Source organism: Podarcis filfolensis (assembly GCF_964270895.1).
Source record: "Podarcis filfolensis genome assembly, chromosome: 9".
Classification (NCBI taxonomy): domain Eukaryota; kingdom Metazoa; phylum Chordata; class Lepidosauria; order Squamata; family Lacertidae; genus Podarcis; species Podarcis filfolensis.
This window is the reverse complement of record NC_139610.1, coordinates 72,814,325-72,837,731: the sequence shown is the minus strand read 5'-3', so window position 1 is coordinate 72,837,731 and position 23,407 is coordinate 72,814,325. Positions and strand designations below refer to the sequence as shown.

At 46.4% G+C, this 23,407-nt stretch overlaps 1 protein-coding gene across 4 annotated transcripts in view; it reads right to left on the bottom strand.

Annotated features, from left to right (window-relative positions):
- ATRN (attractin) overlaps nt 1-23,407 on the bottom strand; it is a 167,947-nt gene that overhangs the window by 58,312 nt on the left and 86,228 nt on the right. For all 4 annotated transcript variants that reach the window (XM_083631612.1, XM_083631614.1, XM_083631615.1 and 1 more), the window contains exons 19-24: nt 22,600-22,737; nt 21,494-21,587; nt 17,140-17,192; nt 14,283-14,377; nt 12,370-12,448; nt 11,301-11,458 (exon numbers count right to left, since the gene is read on the bottom strand). In XM_083631612.1, the coding sequence (XP_083487738.1) occupies nt 11,301-11,458; nt 12,370-12,448; nt 14,283-14,377; nt 17,140-17,192; nt 21,494-21,587; nt 22,600-22,737 (617 nt within the window). The remainder of the gene's footprint in view (nt 1-11,300; nt 11,459-12,369; nt 12,449-14,282; nt 14,378-17,139; nt 17,193-21,493; nt 21,588-22,599; nt 22,738-23,407) is intronic.

Here is a 23,407-nt window from a genome sequence, read left to right as displayed (position 1 = left end):
TGCGCAAGGAGGGCGTAGGCAGCGGAGGACCCCTACTCTCCCCGCTGGTCTCCGGCGAGGAGTCATGGAGCCACCTCGCCAATTCCCCCATCTGCCCCCCTTCTCCACTGGTGCGACGCTGATTTCCTTCCCCAGCAGATGGGCTGCTTCTCTCCCTCCCGGGACGCTCTCCTGAACCCCTCTGGAGCCCTCCCTCTCCTTCTGGCTCCGATGGCAGTTCCCTGACATCTCCCATTAAATATCAGCCAGGAGCCACCTCTGTTATCTTTTCGGCACCCATTCCAAGAAGCTTTTTAAGTCTCTGCACTGGGATTGTTTTTAAGAGGCTGTTGTTGTTTGTTGTTTACCGCCCTGGGCTCCTTTGGGAAGAACAGTGGGATACAAACTAAATTACTGTAAAAAAATATGAATAATAATATCTAGATGCATATTTTGAGATAAAATACATATTTAAATACAGAGTGTGACATTTGGTGCAGTTTCCACCCCCCACCCTTTTTACCGAAACACTGCAGATTAATGCAGAAATGGGACAAAAGACTTATGAGTGAGAGACTGATCCATCCATCCCTAGCATTAGCCCCAGAAGCTAATTGGCAAGAAGCATTAATACAAGTCAAACTACAGGAGATAAAGTTCAACAGAAAAACCAGCAGCATACAATTTGCCTTTTCTGGCACAGCGCAGATGAAATCCATGCCACGGGAGGAAAGAGAGTATTTATTTCTGAAGCAGCATGAAGTACAGTACTGTTTCCTGGATGCTGCAGGATCTGCTCCAGTTAGCAACTAGAAATTATTCTGCCTTTTAAAAAGGGGGCTCCCATTAGCAGCAAAATTAATTGCATTTCTTTGTTTTAGACTCATTTTGCTTTAACAATACTATTGACGATTATTCAGCTGGCACAGGAGCTCTATTAGCTGAAGCACAAGTAAAACTCAAGACTCAGATCTCCTAGGATCTTGCAGCCTAACCATTCCAAGGTCTGCTCCCAGCGGCAGTTTATTAGGGTAGCATTTGCATGTGCCCAGAAGTAGCCTGGTGTTCGACTTTCCACAAAGAAAGATGCAACATCAATTTCCCTGGCTTGCTGGGGGTGGGGTGGATGACAAAGGGACAGCTGATGGCTCTGCAGAATTGTACAAACACCATTTGGACAAAAGAAGTTGGCAAAAGAGACTTTCTTCCCAGTGGGGCAGTATTCCCCCATTACCCCATATGAAGAAGGGGTGGGTTGAGCCATGACTTTTCATTTTAGCATGATAGCAAAACGAAGAGCAACAGAAGGAAACATATCCTCACAGAGGTGACCGTGCAAATAGCACTCATCACACGGTAAAACTACTGCCATGTGAACTACTATTGGCTTGGGTTTACATGGTTCTCAAAGTTAGAAGAAGATACTTCCTATTTGGAATGACGCACCCAGTGAGGACACAGGTGGTGCTGTGGTCTAAATCACTGAGCCTAGGGCTTGCCAATCGAAAGGTTGGCAGTTCAAATCCCCGCAACAGGGTAAGTTCCTGTTGTTCAGTCCCAGCTCCTGCCAACCTAGCAGTTCGAAAGCACGTCAAAGTGCAAGTAGATAAATAGGTACCACTCTGGAAGGTAAATGGCGTTTCCGTGTGCTGCTCTGGTTTTGCCAGAAGCGGCTTAGTCATGCTGGCCATATGACCCAGAAAAACTGTCTGTGGACAAAGGCCGGCTCCCTTGGCCGGTAAAGCAAAATGAGCGCTGCAACCCGAGTCGTCCGCAACTGGACTTAACTGTCATGGGTCCCCTCTACCGTTTACCCAGTGAGGCATAAGGTATATCCCAATGGTTAAATGGGGACAGATGGACGGGCGTTTCACCTTGAAACAGCCCAAATTCAAAGACAGCCTTCACAAATATAAAGGAAGTGCATGGCCTGTTTCTCCAGAAAGATTATTTCATGGTCTGATAATGCATTGGAGGACCCTCAAAAGCAGATTTTCGAAGGTCTGCATGGAAAGGACAGGAAGGGAACCTCCAGCGCATGATCTCTACAGGTGCTGCGCTGGGCAAGACCCGTACTCTCATCCAGCAGAACTCTTTTTACACGCGTATTTGAGTCTCTGAAAGATGCATGTTCAAGACTTTTGTTCTTTTCCTTCCCTGGCTGCTTCTCGTTTTCGCTGCATTGGCAGTGTTGTCGGTGACCAAGCTGTGCACTTGACATCTGAATTTTGGTCCAGTGCATTGCAGCTTTACCTTTACCGCTTCTTTTAAGTATTCTGCCGCGAGCAGATTCCCCAACGCTTCAGTTGTTTCTGAACGAGAGAGACAGCTCTTTTCTTGGGCTGTCACACAAGCACATATTATTGGATCACTATGGATGCCGTTTCACATATCAAGGTACAGGCTAACAACTTTTTCGCCTTCTCTCCCCTCCCCAGCCTGCATCCCATTGTTCCGTTTCATCCTCATTTACTGCATCCAGCAATTTGCTACCTAACTCTACTCCTAAAAATAGATTGCGGTAGATTTTCCATCATTGCAATCAGGCTACAAAATGTTTGTGCTGAACTTCTTGAGAGTTTGTCGCATAGATGTAACGAATGCTTCAATTGATGCTGTGAGGGAACGAGCTGGGGCGAGAACGGCGGCGGTAGGAAACTTGCTTTGAAGGGCAGAAAGACACCAAGTTCCACTCAGTGGAGACCAACGGTAGGGAACCTCCAGCTCATGGGCCAAACGTGGCCAGCCAGGCCATTTTGGGGTAGCCACAACCACCAGCCCTACATCTGATTTCATACATGACATCAGGAATGAGGCAGATAAGGCCGAGTGTCAGGGGACTGCCATCGGAACAAGGAAGGGAGGCAGAGGGGCAGTTGGGATACAGGGAACCTACGAAAATCTAGAGAAGCAGTTCCTCTTCCTGCGGTGGGGAAAGCCACACCTTCAGTGGAAGAGGGGAAGGGACCAGAGGATGCTGCTGGGAGCCCCAGCGCCGCACCTCGTCAGTCTGAGGGTGGAGAAAGCCACACCTCCCGGGTAAAGGAGATGAAAGGGCTAGAGGATGCTGCTGGGAGCCTCAGCACTGCTTCTGGCCAAGCCGGCCAGGAGGGAAGCACGCCTCTTCCGTCGCCCACCTTGCGCAGAGGTGTAAAACGCAAAGAAGGAAGGAAAAGGCTGGGGGTGACTAAGCTCTTATGCTGGGGAAGGACCTGGAAACGACCACTCCCGGATTCTGCTAGTGACTGAGGCAGACATGAACTGATGGTTCTGCACTGTAAATAGTTTTGCACCCAAATAAAACCAGGTAAAGACAGGTCAGAGTCCTGCCTGGTTACTCACGAGCAACCACCACTGACACCTGACACCGAGGTTTTGCAAGATCCACCAGGAGCTTCAAGCATGCTCCCACCCTTGCCTTCCCTTGGCTCAAGGAGGGGAAGAAGTTTCCATTCAATGAAGGAAGCTGCTCCTCCCTCCCAGCACTGCTTCATTCAAGCTATTAGCTTATATTCATCTGGGAGGATTTTCTCTGTACAGAAGGAACCAGCCTATTCACTGTTTTCCTTATCCTAAAGGGCAGGAGAACAAGTTGTACATGGAGGCGTCCCAGGGCTGTTATGCGGCACCGATCCAGCTGCTGCAGGGTCACGTATTATTCTCAGTCTATAAAGGAGCTGCTAAGGTCTTGTTCTAGCCTGGATATTGCCTGGGGGGCCGAAATGCGTGGAGCACGTGCAGAGGGCCTTTTTCCACGGTGGCTACTGCAACTCCAGAATTCCCAACCGAGGTCCCTGCTCATCTGGGTCACTTTCTAGCTGTCAGTAGTAAGTGAAGACATTTATATTCTGACAGGTTCCTTGATTGATTTCCACTGTCTTTTTGATCGATGGTTCTTCGCTGCTTGCTCGGATGAGCACTTTGTTACAGGGAGACTCCTGGTCTATAGTTGCATCATCTAACTATTGGAATACTTCGGATCTGCTGCTGCTGTTTCACAGCCAAATCTGAGATTTTGCACTTTTGGTACAGGGGATTTTGCGGGGAAAGTTACAGGCCACATTAGGCAATTTTCAGGAAGGAGAGGAGAGTGTTTTAGAAACATATAAAGTGCATCAGGGATATGAACCGCCCTGAGACCTCCGGGTATAGGGCGGTATATAAATTCATTAAATAATAATAAAATAACAGAATCGTAGAATTGGAAGGGACCCTGAGGGTCATCTAGTTCAACCCCCTGGAATGCAAGAATCTCAATTAAAGCATCCATGACAGATGGCCAAACAACCTCTGCTTAAAAACCCCCAAGGAAGGAGAGTCTGCCGCCTTCTGAGTGAGTCTTTTCCACTGTCAAACAGTTTTTACCTTCAGAAAGCTCTTCCTGCGGTTTCAAGAATCTCCTTTCAAGTAACTTGAAGACATTCGTTCAAGGCCTACTCTCCAGAGCAAGAGAAAACAAGCTTGCTCTGTCTTCCATGTGACAGCCCTTAAGATGGCTATCCTGCCTTCTCTCAGTCTCCTCTTTTCCAGGCTAAACGTACTCAGCTCCTGCAACTGTTCCTCATAAGGCCTGGTTTCCAGACCCTTGATCATTGCACCTTACCATTTCCAGAAGATATCTAACCCCTGCTCCCCCCCCCCTCTCTCACACACAGTGTTGGCAGCTATCACAGGACAGAGAAAACAGATCAATACAAAAGAAACGTTTTCCCAAATAACAATTTATAAGGAAGATTAAACAATTAAATGAACCATTATTTATCAGACAGACAAAGCCAATCATAAAAGCTTATATAGTGTTTATTGATCACTCACATTCTTATAATAATTTTTGGTTCTGAACAGGCTAGATGCAGCTCTTCTGAGATTTATTTCCATATTAAAATTCACATTTCCTAATTTGTATCTCTGAACTCTTTATGTCCTCTTCTCTTAAAAATAATTCACTGATTCACATCCAGGAAAGTCTTTTAACAAAATGAACTTCAGGTGTGCATTGAATGTGTACTCCCCAAATTGTGGGGTGGACCAGGAGAGGTTTTCACATGTTTGAATTTGGTATGCCCTAAATTTCAAGTTGTTTTTTTGGACTTGCCTGCCCTTGGTCCAAAAAAAAACAGTGTGGTTGGGATTTAACACCAGGCCTACTCAGAGTAGACCCACTGAAATTAATGAACATGACTAAGTTGGGGCAATTAAATTCAACAGGATTACTCTGAATAAAAATTTGCTTAATTTCACCCTGCATTTTTAAAGTGACACTGCATTATTATTATTTTCTAAAAAGCAAAACCAATATGACAAGCTCAGTGCGAGTAGGGAGGGGTGGAGAAGTGGAGAAATCATTTGCTCTGATTCTGTTTCTGAACCCAAATGTTTGACACCACTTACAACACACACCAAGTCCTGGGTGCAACTCAAGTACAGTCGTACCTTGGTTGTCGACCGCCCTGGAACTCAGACGTTTTGGCTCCCAAACGCCCAGAATCCGGAAGTGATTGTTCCGGTTTGTGAACATTCTTTTGGAACACGAACGTCCGACAGTGCTTCCACAGCTTCTGATTGGCTCTAGGAGCTTCCTGCAGCCAATCAGAAGTCGCGATTTGGTTTTCAAACGTTTTGGAAGTCGAACGGACTTCTGGAACGGATTCCATTCGGCTTCCACGGCATGACTGTATAAGTCCAGGGTCACTGTCTCTCTGACTGGCTCCAGGACATCTAGAAATTTCACCTCATTGTTGTGACTGGAAGACATATGTAGCCATTCTATGTAAGGGTAGTTGAAGTCATTAATCACTATAACAGCTCCTCTTTCGGATGCTTCCTTCATTTAATTCTGCATCTCAATGCCTCCCTGAACATTTTGATTGCAGGGACAATAGCACACACCCCCAGTACGAAATTACTCAATTCCCACTACCAACTGAAGCCAGGAAGTGGCACAGGAGATTTGCATTTCACGATGGAGCTTGTACTTTAAAAAAAAAGTTTTTGTCACTGTGCTGTACACATGCTACTGCTCTGGTTCCACTTCTATTGTCCAACTGGTGCTTTGAGCAGGGTAAATAGGCGTGGGTATTGAATACCCTCCAACATTTCTCCAACAAAAATAGGGACGTCCCATTCCATAATGGTAATTTTACTGTTTATACCTGGGTTGCCGCAGTCACACTGGACAGCTTCCAACATATATAAAAATATAATTAAACATTAAGAAAAAAAAAACTTGCCTATACAGGATTCACTTCAGACGGCTCAGGGGTTGGATAACTCCATACCCTCCAACATTTTTCCAGTGAAAATAGAGACATCCTAAAGCAGGCGTGTTCAAAGTCCGTTACAGGGGCCTAGTCTGGCCTGCCGGTCAATTTAATCCGGCCCCCGTGGCAGTATATGTCCTGGGGTAAAATCCTAAAAAAGCCTCAGCAACTTTGGGGTAAAATCGTGGGAAAAGCTCAACAACTTTGGTCGGCCCTCACGCATGTTCACTTCATCAAATCCGGCTCTCTTTGAAAAAAGTTTGGGCACCCCTGTCCTAAGGAAAAGTGGGACATTCTGGGATCAAATCAGAAACCAGTACAGCTTCTCTAAATCAGGGATGTCCCTGGAAAATAGGAACACTTGGAGGGTCTGGCATTGTGCAAAACCCTGCAGGCTCTCCAGAAGGAACCTCAAGGGCACCAGCAACCCAAATGAGTCCAACAAAATGCACCTTCAAACAATGATTATTGGGCACGAGACTCAGCTTGTAGCACTGCCAAGGAAAGGGAAGCACCACTGACCTTACAATCCGCACTGCGGGTGTAAGGTCAGAACATACCACCGTCAAGTATGAGTGCCCATCCCACTTATAAGGCTTTCTCATTCAGTCACCAATTGACAGAGCTTTCAAATGAGCTCCGATGTTTGTGCCACTACGTCAAACCAAACTACAGAACCGCTAGCACACACGGGGAGGAGAACTTTAACACTGGCGCGTAAAACTGCTGACACAACACAATCAAAGGAGATTTGAAGTGTTTCCCATTACTAACTTGTCAGATATAGCGAAAAAATGAGCCAAGGTAGAAAGAGGGGGGCGGCTTTACTTTGTTTGTTTGAACTGAGAGCCATCTGTAAAATTCCACGGCTGGTTTCTACAACTCAACTTCTTTGCTTCTCAGTTCGGAGGCTTCTAAAACCACCAAGGTTAACCCTCTGAGATCACAACACCCTGTAGCAACTCTCACCACTGTGCAAACCGACGGGGGGGGGGGGGAGAAGGATGGGGATCTGAAACATAAAACTGCCATTCTCATATATTACTTTGCCGATGATCGACACCTTCAGTGGTTATACAGCATGCAGAAGACGAATTTGCCAATTCTATTTCTAGAAAGGCTCATTCCGCACGGCACGTGCCAAACAAACTAAATTAAAACTGAAACCATAAATAGGACAAACCAATTGCCGACTTGATTCATTTTCTAAATCAGAAATGAACCCTTTTTTATATAACAAACACCAACCATTTGCAGCGCAGATGGCAAACTGTATTCAACAAGAACTTACCCGTCTTCCCCAAAGCAAGCTGACAAACTAACTTAAGCAGACTTGACAATGTGGCTGTCACAAGGCAGAGTGGCTTAAACCGAACCGACTCAGTAGACAAACACCAACTTCAAGTTTTTAAAGAACGGTGATCTACATTTTGCTAACTGTGAATTCTAGAGAGCTTTTGATAGAAGAGATTGGTTAAATGAAGGAAGCTGGGAGGGAGGGAGGGACATTCTACACCAATATACTTTTAAAACCAACTGGTGGTTTTGAAGAGAGGTGGAGCAATATTTTAAGGGTGGGAGCTCAGCACTGGCAAATGCACAACTATCAGTCATACAAAAGAGCATTTATATGCTTGCAGCTTCCTAAAGAAAACCAGGCAGAGGGGAAAGGAGAGCCAGGAGGACAAGGAAGTCTTGAAACAGGAACTCCAGGACAAACAAGGGCGAGCGATCAAAGGACCAACATCTACGATGGATTCTTGCAATGGGCGGCTGTTCCCAGAGATTTAAAAAGCCTTATATCTGGCACACACCACAACAGGACAAAAACTTAAACGTCAGTTAACAAAGGGGGGGAAATGCGCCAGCACATTAATTAAGCTGCCCAAATTAAGAATACAAATACTGGCTTCAGGTTAAAATCAGAGAAAAGGAAAGTGACTAAGAATGGGTAAACAGCAAAACAAAAGGAATTACACTGAACATGTAATTTCATCCTATTTCAGTTCTCCACTGTGGGCCAAACTACATGCAGCACTAAATGCGCCACTTGGAAGCATATCAGGGGTTTTTCGTTTGTTTTTTAAGTTTAATAATGGGTGTGAGGGTCCCTAATTTCCATTGGGACCCTTTTCTCCCCAGTCTGAACGCTAGTATAAAATAAAATCTCCTGCCTCGGCTATTAGCTTTAGAGGGAAAGGCTATCATTACTGCCAATGAGTCCTTGAGGGAGGGGAATGCACATTTTTCACTCTCTCCAAGTCGATGCATACGCACACCTTCCTTTATGTACAACAGGGTCTGGCATTGCCCACCTGGCATTTCTGCCACTCGTTGAACTGCGAACCCCCTCCTTCCCCTCAATAATACAAGTTGGCTTGGTTTTTTTACATTCCACTCCACTTCTAAACTTGGGGCAGGGGGAGACAGACCAAGACCAGACATGCAGAGTTGGCTGTACAGTTCCTCCGGCCGTGTTCGGATTCAAACACGTGGCAGGCCAAGTTCCTAAAGGGTTGATGGGCGGGGATTTGACCCATCTTTCAACACCCAGCTCTTGCCAAAGGAGGGCACTGGCAGGGAGACTGGCAATACCAACAAGGAAGGCTGCACAAAAAAGGCTAGTGGGAAGTGTGATATCACTCACAATAAATACCGTATTTTTCGCCCTATAGGACGCACTTTTTCCCCTCCAAAAATGAAGGGGAAATGTGTGTGCGTCCTATGGGGCGAATGCAGGCTTTCGCTGAAGACTGGAGAGCGAGAGGCGTCGGTGCGCACCGACACCTCTCGCTCTCCAGGCTCTAGGAAGCTATCCGCAAGCCTAGCACACCCGGGGGGAGTTCCCCCGGGCGTGCACGGCTTGCGGGCGGCAGCCTGCAGCGCGGACCACAGGGCACCCTCCGGAGGACGCCCCGTGCTTCGCACAGGGGTCCGCAAGCCTTGCGCGCCCGGGAGGAGATCCCGCCGGGTGCGCACGGCTTGCGGGCGGCAGCCTGCAGCGCGGAGCACGGGACGCCCTCCGGAAGACGCCCCGTGCTTCGCGCAGGTGTCTGCAAGCCTTGCACGCCCAGGGGAACTCCCCCCCTGGCGCCCACGGCTTGCGGGCGGCAGCCTGCAGCGCGGAGCGCGGGGCGCCCTTCGGAGGATGCCCCGTGCTTCGCACAGGTGTCGGCAAGCCTTGCGCGCACGGCTTGCGGGCGGCAGCCTGCAGCGCGGAGCACGGGGCGCCCTTCGGAGGACGCCCCGTGCTTCGTGCAGGTGTCGGCAAGCCTTGTGCACGAGGGGAACTCCCCCCGGGCGCGCAAGGCTTGCGAGCGGCAGCCTGCAGCGCGGAGCATGGGGCGCCCTCCGGAGGACGCCCCGTGCTTCGCGCAGGTGTCCGCAGCCTGCTGCCCGGTGCCTGGGGCGCCCTGAAGCAGAGCGCCCCTCACGCCGGGCAGACATCGGCCAGCCCCACAAGCTCGGGGGACAGCGGGGAGGCGCAGCGCCGCCATCCCACTGTTCCCTGACCTGGTTTGGGGGGGGAATAAAGGGGAAAAAAATTTCCTTTATTTCCCCCCCAAAAAGTAGGTGCGTCCTATGGGGCGGAGCGTCCTATGGGACGAAAAATACGGTAACTCTTGGCCAGGCTTGCTTACTGATTTAATTAGCAAGGATAGCGATACACAGTTCCTGCTCGCCTGCTGCCAACTGGTTAAGGTCACAGAGCCACCGTCCATGTCACTGCTTAAGTCCTTCGTGTACCTTTCAACTTGGAGCTTATCACATTCACATCCAATTCATTTGCATCCATTTGTTGCTGTTTATAATATATCTTACTCTGTTTGCCGCATTTACAGACTGCTTTTCGCCATGCATGGTCTCAAAACGGCACTCCGAACTTAACAAGGGAAAGCGTAATGCTGGTGGTCAACGAAAGAAGTTTAAAGACTCTCTCAAGGCGAATCTAAAAAAATGTGGTGTAAACCCTGACAACTGGGAAGCATGGGCCTCCAAGCACTCCAATTGGACACTAAAGGTGTCGTGGGCTTTGAAGATGCTCGAACTCAGGACAAAAGGGAGAAATGCGCTAAGAGGAAGGCACACTTGGCAAACCCTCACCGTGATCAACTCCTGCCTGGAAACCTATGTCCCCACTGTGGAAGGACGTGTGGATCCAGAATTGACCTCCACAGTCACTTAAAGACCTACTGTTAAGACGGTGTTCATGGAAGACAATCTTACTCAGCTACGAGTGATCACCAAAGGAGAAGAAGATAGAGAGAGAAGCCCACCAGCGGGCATGAAGTTCTGCAGAAGTCCCCCACAGGTGAGGAAACCCAGGTAGGGAAGGGAGATGAAAGCACACACAGCAGGAGGGAGGGTTCATTCCATTATACAAGTACTCCGGTCCAAGTTTTTAAAAATGGGGTTTGCACTAACAGACTGCTTCTCAAGATGGAGACATTCCACAAGCACCGTCTGAATGGTCTCAAGTTGAAAGACAATAAAAATGTTGTGGCCCCATAAAACCTACTGCATTTAGCCGCCCAGGAGATCTCATAAGCAACAACCGACACAATCTGAATTGCACTGAGGCTGCAGAGTAAGTTAGATCACAGCAAAATAGTGATAATCTGGTGGAACACTCTGTCACAAGAGACTAGGGCCCTGCGGGACTTGACATCTTTCCGCAGGGCCTGTTCCACCAGGCCTTTGGCCAGGGCACAGCCTGACTCCCTCCCTCGGCAATCTTTGCAGAGCTCTGGCCCAATGATTGCCAGTGGCTTGATTTGAATTAATTTTATAATGAATGATTTTAGAGTGTTGTTGTGTTGTACTTTTGTACTGTTTTATTGTTGTTAGCCGCCCTGAGCCCGGCTTCGGCTGGGGAGGGCGGGATATAAATAAAAATTTTTATTATTATTAATGGCAATAGGAGAAGGCTTCTAGCATACAAATATATACAGTACAGGACCTGAGCATTTGTTGGAGTATCAGACATCAGCACAAACAAACAGAACAGAGTATACAGAACAGCTCCCATATATTCCAGTCATGAACGGAAGGGTCTCTTACCTGTATCTTTATTGGCCAGGTGAAGTTGCTCACGTAAACAAAGAAAGTGATGTTGGGATTGTTGCGGAAGTCAAATTTCTCATTGGAGAAGCTGTCCTTGTATTCCTTGATTTGGCTCTTTGAAACCACCGGAATCTCCTCCCCTGCCTGGGTGCCAGCTGTTGGGAGTATTTTAAAAGAAACATTCTCATCTGTCGGGAGTGAAGATTTTCAGGCTCAGGTTCAAATCCTCACTTGGCCACAAGGCTTACTTGGTGGCCTTGAGCCCTCTCAAACTAATCTACCTCAAAGGGTTGTTGGAAGGGCAAAATGGGTTGGGGTGAGAGGAGCCCTTGGGGCAAAGCCAAAATATAACTGAAATGAAATAAAGATAGACGTTTTTGTGCAAATCCTTGGTAACATTACAAGGGGTGCTCTTAAATTATACAGCAGCGCTAGTTGATAAAACAATAAAAATTATTCTGTTTCAACAAGACAGTACTGAGCTCAGTTTCATTACTGCGATTAAGAAACACACAAACGACTGTTGCATACAAAATTAACATTTCGGCTGCCAACGCAAGCATTCAAGATCTGGAAATCGGATAAACTGTTCTACTTCGTTTCTCAGATTATCTTTGGAGTGAAGTTATGCCTCAATATACAGACTATTACACGGCACAGCAGCCTTCTAAATCCCTAAGTCACCCATAGGGTATCTGCATATAAAGAGGCTATAAGCCAGAACTGGCTGCCTGATCTGAGAGCTGCCTCCTCCCCCCCGGCTGAGTTGCTGTGCACCAACTGTGTGAGAAAGACGATCTGTCTAGCTAAGGAGGAAATAGGAAGACTGGAAGCAGAACAACGAGGAGCAGGAAGTTGAGGGATGGAGGGCGCCAAGAGGCAATGGAAGGAGTTTGGGCTGTTCAAGGCCAATGAAAGAGCCAGGTCAGAGGGGGACTGGCCTCTGGTTCAGCAGAACTGGCCAAATATCTGGCCACTGGTCTCTGATTTAAATATGCCACCACTGCTTTCCAGACATTTCTAGTTCAGACACTGGGCATTTGGAAACAGGAAGAATTGTCCTCACCTGCAAAACTTGTTGACCAAGTGATGTTGAGGTTGAAGTTTTTAGAAGCATTGATAAACATGTCCAGGTCTCTGTTTTGCTGATTTCAGGGGACAAAGAAAGCAGCACAGATTAATGGTTTACACACAGAGAGAGCAGCTTCCATCAAGTTTTGTCAGCACTGCTTGGGCAAGAACAAAAGCATGCCAAAATCCCCCTAAAACAGCCCAACAGGATTCAAGCATACCTGTGCCACATTAAAACACAGCACTGGTAAGTTTCTGTTTGCCAAATATTTTTGCATTTTTTTGTATTTCAGGAAATGGGAACATGGAATCCAAAATCCTACAATTTTACCCTGTGTTCACGAGACAGGAAGGTTCTGAGTTGCACAGAATACCACTTTATTCGGGATTAAGAACAAGAAATGAAAAAGAGGCTTTTAAAAAAAGCAAACAGAAAACCCCACATTGGGTTATGCGTACACTTGTTCTCTGGAATTCCCAAAGTCATTTCCATAATAATGTCCCAAGGAGCCACAGCAAGCACTACTAAGTAAATTAACCTTCCTTCAGCATGGTCTGCAAAGAAAAATGCCCAATATGAAGTCAAGCAGCAGCAGGCCAGAGACTAAACCTGTGACTTCCTAGAAAGGCAAGATAAGATTAAGGGATTCCAGTCACACTATGGTCAGACTAGACCTCCCTATAATAACTGAGCTTGGCCACTCTGAGTGGTCAACACAGAATGACAAAGAACAGCAGGCACAGAGGGTTGGAACTACAAAGACGCAAGGGTACAGCCATAGCACAAATGTACCAGGGCTTTGCCCTCAAAATGCATTATTTCAGTGTGATTCCTGAAACCAGGGCTGTGTCGCCTTTTCTTAAGAGAATACCTATTTTCAGGAAAAAGTAAGAGGCATTTCCTAGACCAGCTCTCAATTAGCCCTTTTTAAAAAAACAAAACAAAAAAGGCACCTGCCTCCAACTGGTTAGAGCAGGAACCACAGATATTATCTGGATCACAGCAGATCCAGCAGATACAAATACCCATTTGTAACTAAAAGTGTATATTGCTCCTATGGATCCTCTGCAGTAATGCTGTGATATCAGTATGGTTGTGTGGCTTCCTAATAATTATTGGATTCTGCCATGATTAAAACAAAATTAAATTCAAAAACCTATTTTGTTTTTAAAATTACCAACTGTTCTCACGTGCACCCCCCCCCCCGTGATACTGTGGTGTCAAAAGGTTTTAGTAAAAACTGGAGGACCCTTCCCAAATTTGTCCATTGAAAAAAAAATATTGGTTTTGGTGGGGGGGGGGGGTTAAAAACAAAAACAAAAAAAAACTGACTTGCTTATGCCAAAATGTTTTTTCTGATCCCCCTATTCCTCAAGTAGTGTATGTGTGTTTTTATTTAAATAAGAACCATGCCCACATTTACACATCTGTGACACATACTCTTATATTACTGTCCCCTCAAGGACTGGCCATACAGCCCTTGGCCTAGAAATGTCAGCCCCAAGGCCACAGGACTTCAAACGCAGGAGTATAAATTATCAATTACAACGGTCGCTGTAAGTTGACTCTCAGTGTAACTGCAAGTTTTAAAAATAATTTAAATTTTAAAAAATTCAAAACCAGTCATTTATTACAGCAACGAACTCCACGGCTAATTACACGTACGCCTTGGGGTCATCAATATATCTCAACTTGAGTTCCCCATCGCTAGGACCAGAACTGCAGGAGCCTCTCACACAGTGCAAAATGAGCACAAAACAGGCACTGAAAGGAGCATGCATGCAGTCTTGTTGTGGGCGGGGGGGAGAGAAGAGTCGATCTCTGCATGCAGCCTACTGACCGTCGGCCAGAGAGAACCAGGGCATTTTAATAAACAACGTGAAATGCAATTGGGATAATTTACTAACCTCTTCAGGCGTCGCTACGAAATTGATTGCTGTGTAATAACGATCATCTTCTTGCGAAAGGCTGAAGGTGAACTGATAGTCGATAAGGAGAGTGTCTATATAAAAGTACACAAATTGGAGTTAGGTGCCGCCGTGGCATAAAGCCAGAGTCAGCCCGAGGCAGGAAGTTTGCTAAGGGACATAGGATATAAGGGATGCAGGTGGTGCTGTGGGTTAAACCACAGAGCCTAGAGCTTGCCGATCAGAAGGTCAGCAGTTCAAATCCCCACAACGGAGTGAGCTCCCGTTGCTCGGTCCCTGCTCCTGCCAACCTAGCAGTTCGAAAGCACGTCAAAGTGCAAGTAGATAAATAGGTACCGCTCCAGCGGGAAGGTAAACGGCGTTTCCGTGCGCTGCTCTGGTTCGCCAGAAGCGGCTTAGTCATGCTGGCCACGTGACCCGGAAGCTGTACGCCGGCTCCCTTGGCCAATAAAGTGAGATGAGCGCCACAACCCCAGAAGTCAGCCACGACTGGACCTAATGGTCAGGGGTCCCTTTACCTTTACAATAGAAATACGAGCCTGTTGCACAGCTGGCCCTTGCATGTGAGCAGGAAGGCAGAGAGGGGCGAGTGCAAGCAGATGCAGGGCAGCAGCCAAGAGTACAGACCACAGAGCCCCCAGGATAGCCTGGCCCAACCCAGTGCAGGCCCACCTAGCCACCTGCTCTCTACGTCTCAGCTCAGCAAATGAAGCAAGGATGACAATAGTAATGGGCTCCTGAAGCATGACTCAAATAATACAAGGAAAGCCTCTGAAAAACCTCGCACTACACACATGTGGAATGTTGTTTTTGCAGTATGTTGCATGCGCCGCCATTACGCTCTGTCTGGTGGGAATGCACAAGGAGGCTGGGTTCAGGTCACGGTACAACACCTGGCGTCTTCTCTGCTGGCTTTTCTCCACTTCCTTAAGTCTTGTTTGTTCTTGTAGGCATTTAATTTATCTGGTTAATCCTTCATTTAGTTTTTATCTGCCGCTCTGTTTGCATTTTAGTTTTTAATTGGTTTTTAATGCCTTGTTTGATCGTTTTAAATTGTTTATGATTGCATTGTTAGCATCTATTAGAGGAAAAGGTGGGGTGAAAATAGGCTCAGGCAAACAAACTGTTTGCATTCGCAGAGCTATCTTTCTTTTCTTTTCGCTCTTTTGCTTTCAAGTGCCTCCTTAACACGTATCTGCTCGCTCCAACCGGCCCTCTTCTTTTTTTACAGCCTTTCCATTAATGTGACTTGACTTTAATATTAGATTGCAAGCCCACATGCAGGATCGGAACTTTTAACTTCTTTTCAAGCACCTACAAATGCGAGGTGGGTGGAGATGTGTGTGCCTGCGTGCGTGCGCACTGAATAAAAAACACATCATTAATTCCACTGGAGGGTTTTGATCCTTATCTTTTAGCCAATGGCAAAAATAATGACCAGGGTGCTTCAGAAGAAATCAGCAACCCCTTACACATATCTCTAAGTATCTTTATTTAAATGTATTTTTATGGACAGAATATGGCACAGCTTTTCCGAATGTCATGGGCCACGAAAACAGGCCTCTGCATCACCAAACTGTCTAGACCAGCTTCTTACAGATATCCATTACGAGAAGCTTGTCGTCAACTATTAAAGCTTGCTATTTCAATCTTAGTATCCATCACCTCTGCAGCTCCCCCAGACATGCACCTTCCTTCTCCTTCCCTTCACCCTTCTCCTGTGGACGCACCTTTCTCCTTCCTAGGACCCTTCTGCTTCTTGCCTCTATAGGTTCCTAACCACCTCTTGAGAAGGCAAGAGCAAACTGGATATAATAGCAGTTGCACCTACAGCTGAAACAGCAGCCCCTCAAGCCAAGACTGAAGCCCGTTTTGTCAACTGCAGTCTAAAACGCTGAACTACAGCTCACCTAGGAATGGCAGCTCAGGGTGCGTCCATTTAGGGAAATAGAAAGAGAGATAGACCCTCGTTCCAAGGGTGTCTGTCAGAAACGATCAGGCCAGAAGTTGCCAACCGTTTCAGACCCGTGGGCACATCTGCTAACCCAAGGAAGTGTCGCAGGAGCCACACTCGCACGCTACGACTAAGCACACACCGCAACCTATTCTGTTGGCTACAACAGAATGCTGCTTTCAGATCTAATTTCTGCATGGAGAGGACTTGTGGGTGCCCGGGACAGGTGCACAGGTACCCCATGGTACCCCCTGGATTAGAGAACCAACACACGTTATTTATATAGCACAGTTTGTGTGTTTGGCATGAGGAAATGGCAATAGAAATTAGTGGAGGGCAGGGGGGACACAGACTGAGGAGTGCAGGAAGAACTGGAGGCAGAAAAGGAAGTCACTAAGGGGAGGGAATGAACAGACTCAGAGAGAATGGGGTTGCCCCTACAAATATACACACAGTTGTACCTTGGAAGTCCGTTCAACTTCCAAAATGTTCAGAAACCAAAGCGCAACTTCTGATTGGCTGCAGGAAGCTCCTGCAGACAATCGGAAGCCATGGGTGCCCCATCGGACAGTCGGCTTCCCAAAATAGTTCACAAATCGGAACAGTCACTTCTGGGTTTGCGGCGTTCGGGAGCCAAAACGTTCGAGAACTAAGCTGTTCAAAAACCAAGGTACGACTGTGTGTGTGTGTGTGTGTGTGAGAGAGAGAGAGAGAGAGAGAGAGAGAGAGAGAGCGCAGCTCCAGAATAAGCAGCAGCCAACAGAGAAAGCAGCATATTGTTCTCTCCTTTTTATATGCCTTTGAGCTCATTTGCAGCAAGCTGATGATGTACAAGTACCAAGTTTACGTACAGGCAAAAAAAAAAAAAACATTTTCACTCACAGTAGCACGTTCCTTTGAGAGGATTGCCTTGGTATCGGTTTTCGACCTCACACCTAGAAGAAAGAGCATGAGCAATGTTGACCTTCTGCCTTAATTTTCCCTTGAGCTTGAAATTGTAATGTTTGTTTGTTTGCTTTTCTTTTAAGTCACATCCAGCATGAACCAGGAAGAAAACCACTTCTTATTAAAAATAAAACAGCAGCATGCAAAGAGACGAAAGAACAAACAACTCGGGACCAACAGAGGCGACGCAAACCCGGTGGAGGAGTAATGAAACTGAAATTTGGAACACATTTGAGAACCTTGCCACTAACTTTAAAAGTTGCCTAAAATAATCTAAGAAGCTAGCTGGGAATAAGCAATACAAGAAACCACAGGCGGTGGAGAGCTAGGGAAATGATGGTTTGTTTCACTACATGTTTTGTAGAGCATGGAAACTGTTTGAAGCAGAAACAGTTTATTTTTCCTGGGCATCAAAAAGAGAAACCAGGAGGGGGGGATATATTGTTCCTGGACCCTTCAGGACCTGCAGTTGTACGATGGAGGGGTCCAGCCTCCTGAAAGACACATCTATCTTTCAACTGGCATCTGGAGAGGGGTCATCTCTTCCCTCCGTCTGCCAGGTAGCTGGACTAAAGGTTTTTGTCTGTCTGGAGTCCCTACTGGACCATATGTTTAAAAGGTACTAATAAACTGGGGGTTATCCACATCTAGCATATTATCATCATCATCATCATCATTATCCTCAATACAGTCATACCTCGGGATAAATACGCTTCAGGTTGAGCGCTTTCGGGTTGTGCTCTACGGCGACCTGGATGTAACGGAGCACGTTACTTCCAGGTTTCACCGCTCGCGCATGCGCAGTCAAAATGACGTCATGCGCATGCGCAGCAGCGGCGAAACGTGACCCGCGCACGCACAGACGTGCTGTCATGTCTTACATTCTGTTCTTGATGCGAACAGGGCTCCAGAACGGATCCTGTTCACATCCCGAGGTACCACTGTACTCCACCCATCCACTCTGCAAAAGGAGGTAGCATTTATGGCTGTGCTAAATGTTTCCTGTTTTTAATAATACTGCAGAGTCAAAACTACTGCTTTCCAAGCAGAACAGAAACTCCTACCTACCCCATATAGTTTTCTGTACTTTTGATAATAAAAAAACCCCAAATCCCTGTTCGCACAGCATTGAACTAGATGACCCTTGTGGTCCCTTCCAGATCTACAGGTCTGCTATTCTACAACACCATCTTAATGTAGGCATTTATTTTATTTATTTCTAGCACCTATTTCCTGCTATTATTTCCCAAGCACTGCTGCTGAGATGACACCGGTTTTCATTTCCTGCTTACAGCTTCTTTCTAGAGTGACCTCCAGGCAACTGGGCAGCAAAACGCAAATGTGCTAATGTCATAATGCTACATAATCAATCAGATTTGGCTATATGCCGATATCTCTCAGAGCAAACAAAGCCAATTAAAGAGTGTGAGCAATGCTTCATAGACTGGTCACCCTGGTTATCACAGCCAATAATACATTATGTATTGAACGTGATGTCTTTGAGGACAGATGGGCTATTCGTGACCCTGCTTCTTGAGTAGGGGAACATTTTTACCCCTTCCCAGAGTCTCTCAACTGGTGGGTGGACTTTCAGTGCTGACAAAACAGTGTTCAAGCAAACACACCCACTCCTCAAACCTAATAATTTTCCATCACATAACCCTGTAGCTCACTAAATCTTGAAAGCAGTGGTGGGAATAGATTCTTCAAATGTATATTGTGTTGCGCAAGTAACTTCATAGGACTCCTGAAGAGCAAGATCTTAGTTCTGCATCTCCACGGATCAACTTTTTAAAAACAGGATTCAGGGTTTATAAAGTAGGATTGCTTTCTTCTTCTGAGCTGCAGAAGCCTGGGCAGGTTTAATCTCAATAGTGGGCTAAACGTTCAATGTAAGAATCAGCTCCATCTGGTACGCAGGCTGAGACCCTACCTGCCCACAGACTGTCTCGCCAGAGTGGTGCATGCTCTGGTTATCTCTCTCTTGGACTACTGCAATGCGCTCTATGTGGGGCTACCTTTGAAGGTGACCCGGAAACTGCAACTAATCCAGAATGCAGCAGCTAGACTGGTGACTGGGAGCGGCCACCGAGACCACATAACACTGGTCCTGAAAGACCTACATTGGCTCCCAGTACGTTTCCAAGCACAATTCAAAGTGTTGGTGCTGACCTTGAAAGCCCTAAACAGCCTCGGTCCAGTATACCTGAAGGAGCATCTCCACCTCCATCGTTCTGCCCAGACACTGAGGTCCAGCGCCAAGGGCCTTCTGGCGGTTCCCTCTCTGCGAGAAACCAAATTACAGGGAACCAGGCAGAGGGCCTTCTCGATGGTGGCACCCGCCCTGTGGAACGCCCTCCCATCAGATGTCAAAGAGAACAACAACTACCTGACTTTTAGAAGACATCTGAAGGCAGCCCTGTTTAGGGAAGCTTTTGATGTTTGATGCATTACTGTATTTTAATATTTTGTTGAAAGCCGCCCAGAGTGGCTGGGGAAGCCCAGTCAGATGGGCGGGGTATAAATAAGAAATTGTTGTTGTTGTTGTTGTTGTTGTTGTTGTTTAGTCGTTTAGTCGTGTCCGACTCTTCGTGACCCCATTATTATTAGTAGTAGTAGTAGTAGCAGTACTACTACTACTACTACCTGAGAACTGACTACTGCATCAGGCCAATGGCCCCCCTAGTCCAGCACCCTGTTCTCACAGTGGCCAACCAGATGTCCGTGGAAAACCCGCAAGCAGGATATGGGCACAGCAGAAATGCTCTCCCCTCTTGTGGCTTCCAGAACCTGGCATTCAGAAGCATTGCTGCCTCCGTCAGTGCACCACACCAAATAAAACAGCACCATGACACATTCTGCTTCAACCATGTTACCCAAACCTGTCACCGCACCCCATCCAGTCCTCTATTTTATTGCAGGCGTATGCAGCAAGATGCCACTGATGCATTAATAGTGCATTTGAAGTGGTTATCTATATATAATGCTCCCTCATTATTGAACGCACAATTTAACTCCACCAGTCCCATTGGTGGGTGTTCATGCCCCCCCCCCAATTCCACCTGCCCTTTTTCCCCTGAGGGCAGGTTGGTTGCCCTATAATAATAATAAAAATTTATTTATACCCCGCCATTCCCAGTGCAAAAACCGGGCTCAGGGCAGCTAACAACAAATTTAAAACACTTAATTATAAAAGCAGCATAAAATACAGTATAAAAACATGAATAACAATAAAATTCAAAAATCAAAAATCAATTTAGGGGAAATAAGCATTAGATAATCCCCAGGGCTAGTTGGCTGAATTGGTCCTACTTGGGCCAGCGAGGAGGCCAGGGGAGAATTAGCTATGGGGTCTCAGAGTGGGTAATCTTCATAAAAGGGAAAGGGGGAGGGAAGGGAAATAAAAGATCAGGCTAAATTGAAATTAAAGGCCAGGCAGAATAGCTCTGTCTTAGAGGCCCGGTGGAAGGAGGTTAAATCCTGAAGGGCCCTAGTCTCCTGGGACAGAGCATTCCACCAGGTCGGAGCCATCACTGAAAAGGCCCTGGGCCCTGGTGGAGGATAGTCTGACTTCCTTAGAGCCCGGGACCTCTAAACTATGGTTATTCATGGACCTTAAGGTCCTCTGCGGGGCAGACCAGGAGAGGCAGTCCCATAGATACGAGGACCCTATGGAGCCACCATGATTTCATTTGTACATTTTTTGTGTTGTTGCAATCTGGCTGCAGTGGCTGTGCTAAAATGTTCATCCTTGCAGAAAAAGAAACAGGAATGTCACCACATGGCATCAAGGAGAAGTCGGGGGAGGGGGGTACAGCTACATGAGCTTCGCTTCTGGCCCCAAATGAAAGTCAGTTGTGCTCTGGTGCCAAGCCACCAGACTTTGATTTTTAAGCTTTTCTCTTTTTTTATGCTCAGGCTGTGATTACGCGCGAAACCTTTGCTCGTTCACACACACAAAAGCCACCCCATAGGAACGACTTTATCCAGCATCAACAGGAGCGGCTACAACACAAATAAGTGGAGTTTATTTGGTGCCTTGAGAGGGCACCCCAGCACTCTGGTGCATCAAAAGCTGGATCCCACACCCCAAGTTGGAACATTTGTGGCGTGAAAAGGTTTCCGTAGGGAGCTATGGGCCATGGACTGATTGCTCACAAAGCAGTCTGACTGCCCTGAAACATTTGTGGGCACAAACAGTATTGAATGCAGGAGTGTGTAGAACCACCCCAATGCCATCAAGAGCACAACGAATGGACAATAAAAAGGACATATGGAAAGGCTGACTCACAGCTGACACTCCTCTCCTTTGATTCCTTTTGTGGTGCAAAAACACTTCCCTGTGTTTGCGTTGCAGATAGAAGCATGGCCATTGCACTTGCAAGCTGAAAGATAAATAGATTTTTTCCCCTGTAAAATAAATACTGATGGATCAATTAACAAGCAATTAAGCTGTTCACATTGTGAGTGGCTTCCCACTCGCTTAAATGCCTTGAATGCGCATTTATGTCATTTATGACAGGACACAAAACACTGCTTGTTGCACAAATTTGCAAGACCGCACTTGATTGAGTAGTACCCTGAATTTCATCTCTCTGCCTATACAGACAGACAGACAACCCCTGTGTGAGAGCTAAAACCAAAGGTAGTTCAGCAGCCTTAGCAAAAGGCGAGGAGGAAAGCAAGATCTTATCAAATTTCAGGCATGAATGAATGGCAAAGGGATCATCTCTACAGACTCAATGTCTTTGTTAAATGAGTCAATGATTGGGAAACGTGTTGCTCAGACTTTTGGTTCATATTTGAAGTAGACATGCCACAACGAATATTATGATCCATACCCCTGTGAAATGCTTCTTTAAGTTCAGTTATATGACAGATGTAATAAAATATCACTGATGTTACGCAGTTCTATCACTGGTAATTATCAATTATTCTGTAAGAGCACAGGACACAGAATATGTACCAAGTGTAGAATTCAGCTTTCTGGTAATCTTAACTTCGCTTTTAAATGGTTCCCACCCCTCGAGGCTGGGAAGGTATCCTTGAAAGTGTGTAAGTGAAACCTGCTGAATTCTCTCCAAAAAGACTAGATGAAAAAAATTCTCAGTGTTTGGATGGCTTCAGTGCCCTGGCAAAACACGAATAGATTATGCAAAGAAGCAAAACCATAGCGTTCAGTGAAATCGTGTAAATTTGCTCATTTTGCGCAATTTACAAATTGCAGAAAATAGGTTTTCTTGGCACAGAATTTTGCACAGTCCACACATAGCCTCGATCATTATGGCCTGCATACTAGCTGTTAAAAAAAAAAAGGTCAGGCAAAAATAAATGGGGACCAAGGGAGGAAATGCAATTGTTCAGCAGTGGGGAAGATGGATGGAGGACCCAACTTACGCTGACAGGTGCCTCCATTTGTGGGGTCTCCATAGTAACCGGAGATGCAGGTTTCACAGTGCTTGCCAGTCGTCAGGTTCTCACACCTCTCGCAGATGCTCTCGTTGACACATCTACTGTGCCCGTTACACTGGCAGGCTGGAAAACAAAAAGGGACGCTCAGCACATCTTTCACTCTCTCCCATCCATCTCGTTATTTGTCACCACAATTTTGATTGCTTGGTGTTTTAGGCTAAGTAACAGCAAGTTCACACCAGACCAGGTGGTCTTGCTTTCCAGCATCCAGGATAAGCTCCAGAGCATCTCAGCAGGGCTTCCCTTCCCAGGGTGGACTGGAGTGAACATTCAGCAGCCACAACATTCAGCACTTAACTGTGCTGGAGAAACTCTCTGGCGTCGCAGGTGATTGTGCATCGCCTGTATCTGTACTCAAATAATTCTAATGGACATTAGAATTAATGGAGGGAGCACATGCAGAAATTTGCTCTTTTTATGTTGACTCATCTGCCCATAGACAAAGGCATTTATACGTGTTGTTTTGTCTAACTGCACAGCATGAAATTCAAAGGATCATATCATCATAATCTGGAAGCGAAACTCAAAATTATTTTTGAGTTTAAAACAGTTGTGCCCCCTTTCATATCTTGCCGGTGCTGAACTGCTTGATATCTGCAGCCACTGTTTCCTTTGATGGCCTCTGCTTTGGGAGACCATGAAATCACAGCACAATCTAGCAAATCAGATTTAGCTATGTGCTGACATCTGTATACGAAAACTATCGATAAGGGCACTAGCTTCTTTCTGGTCA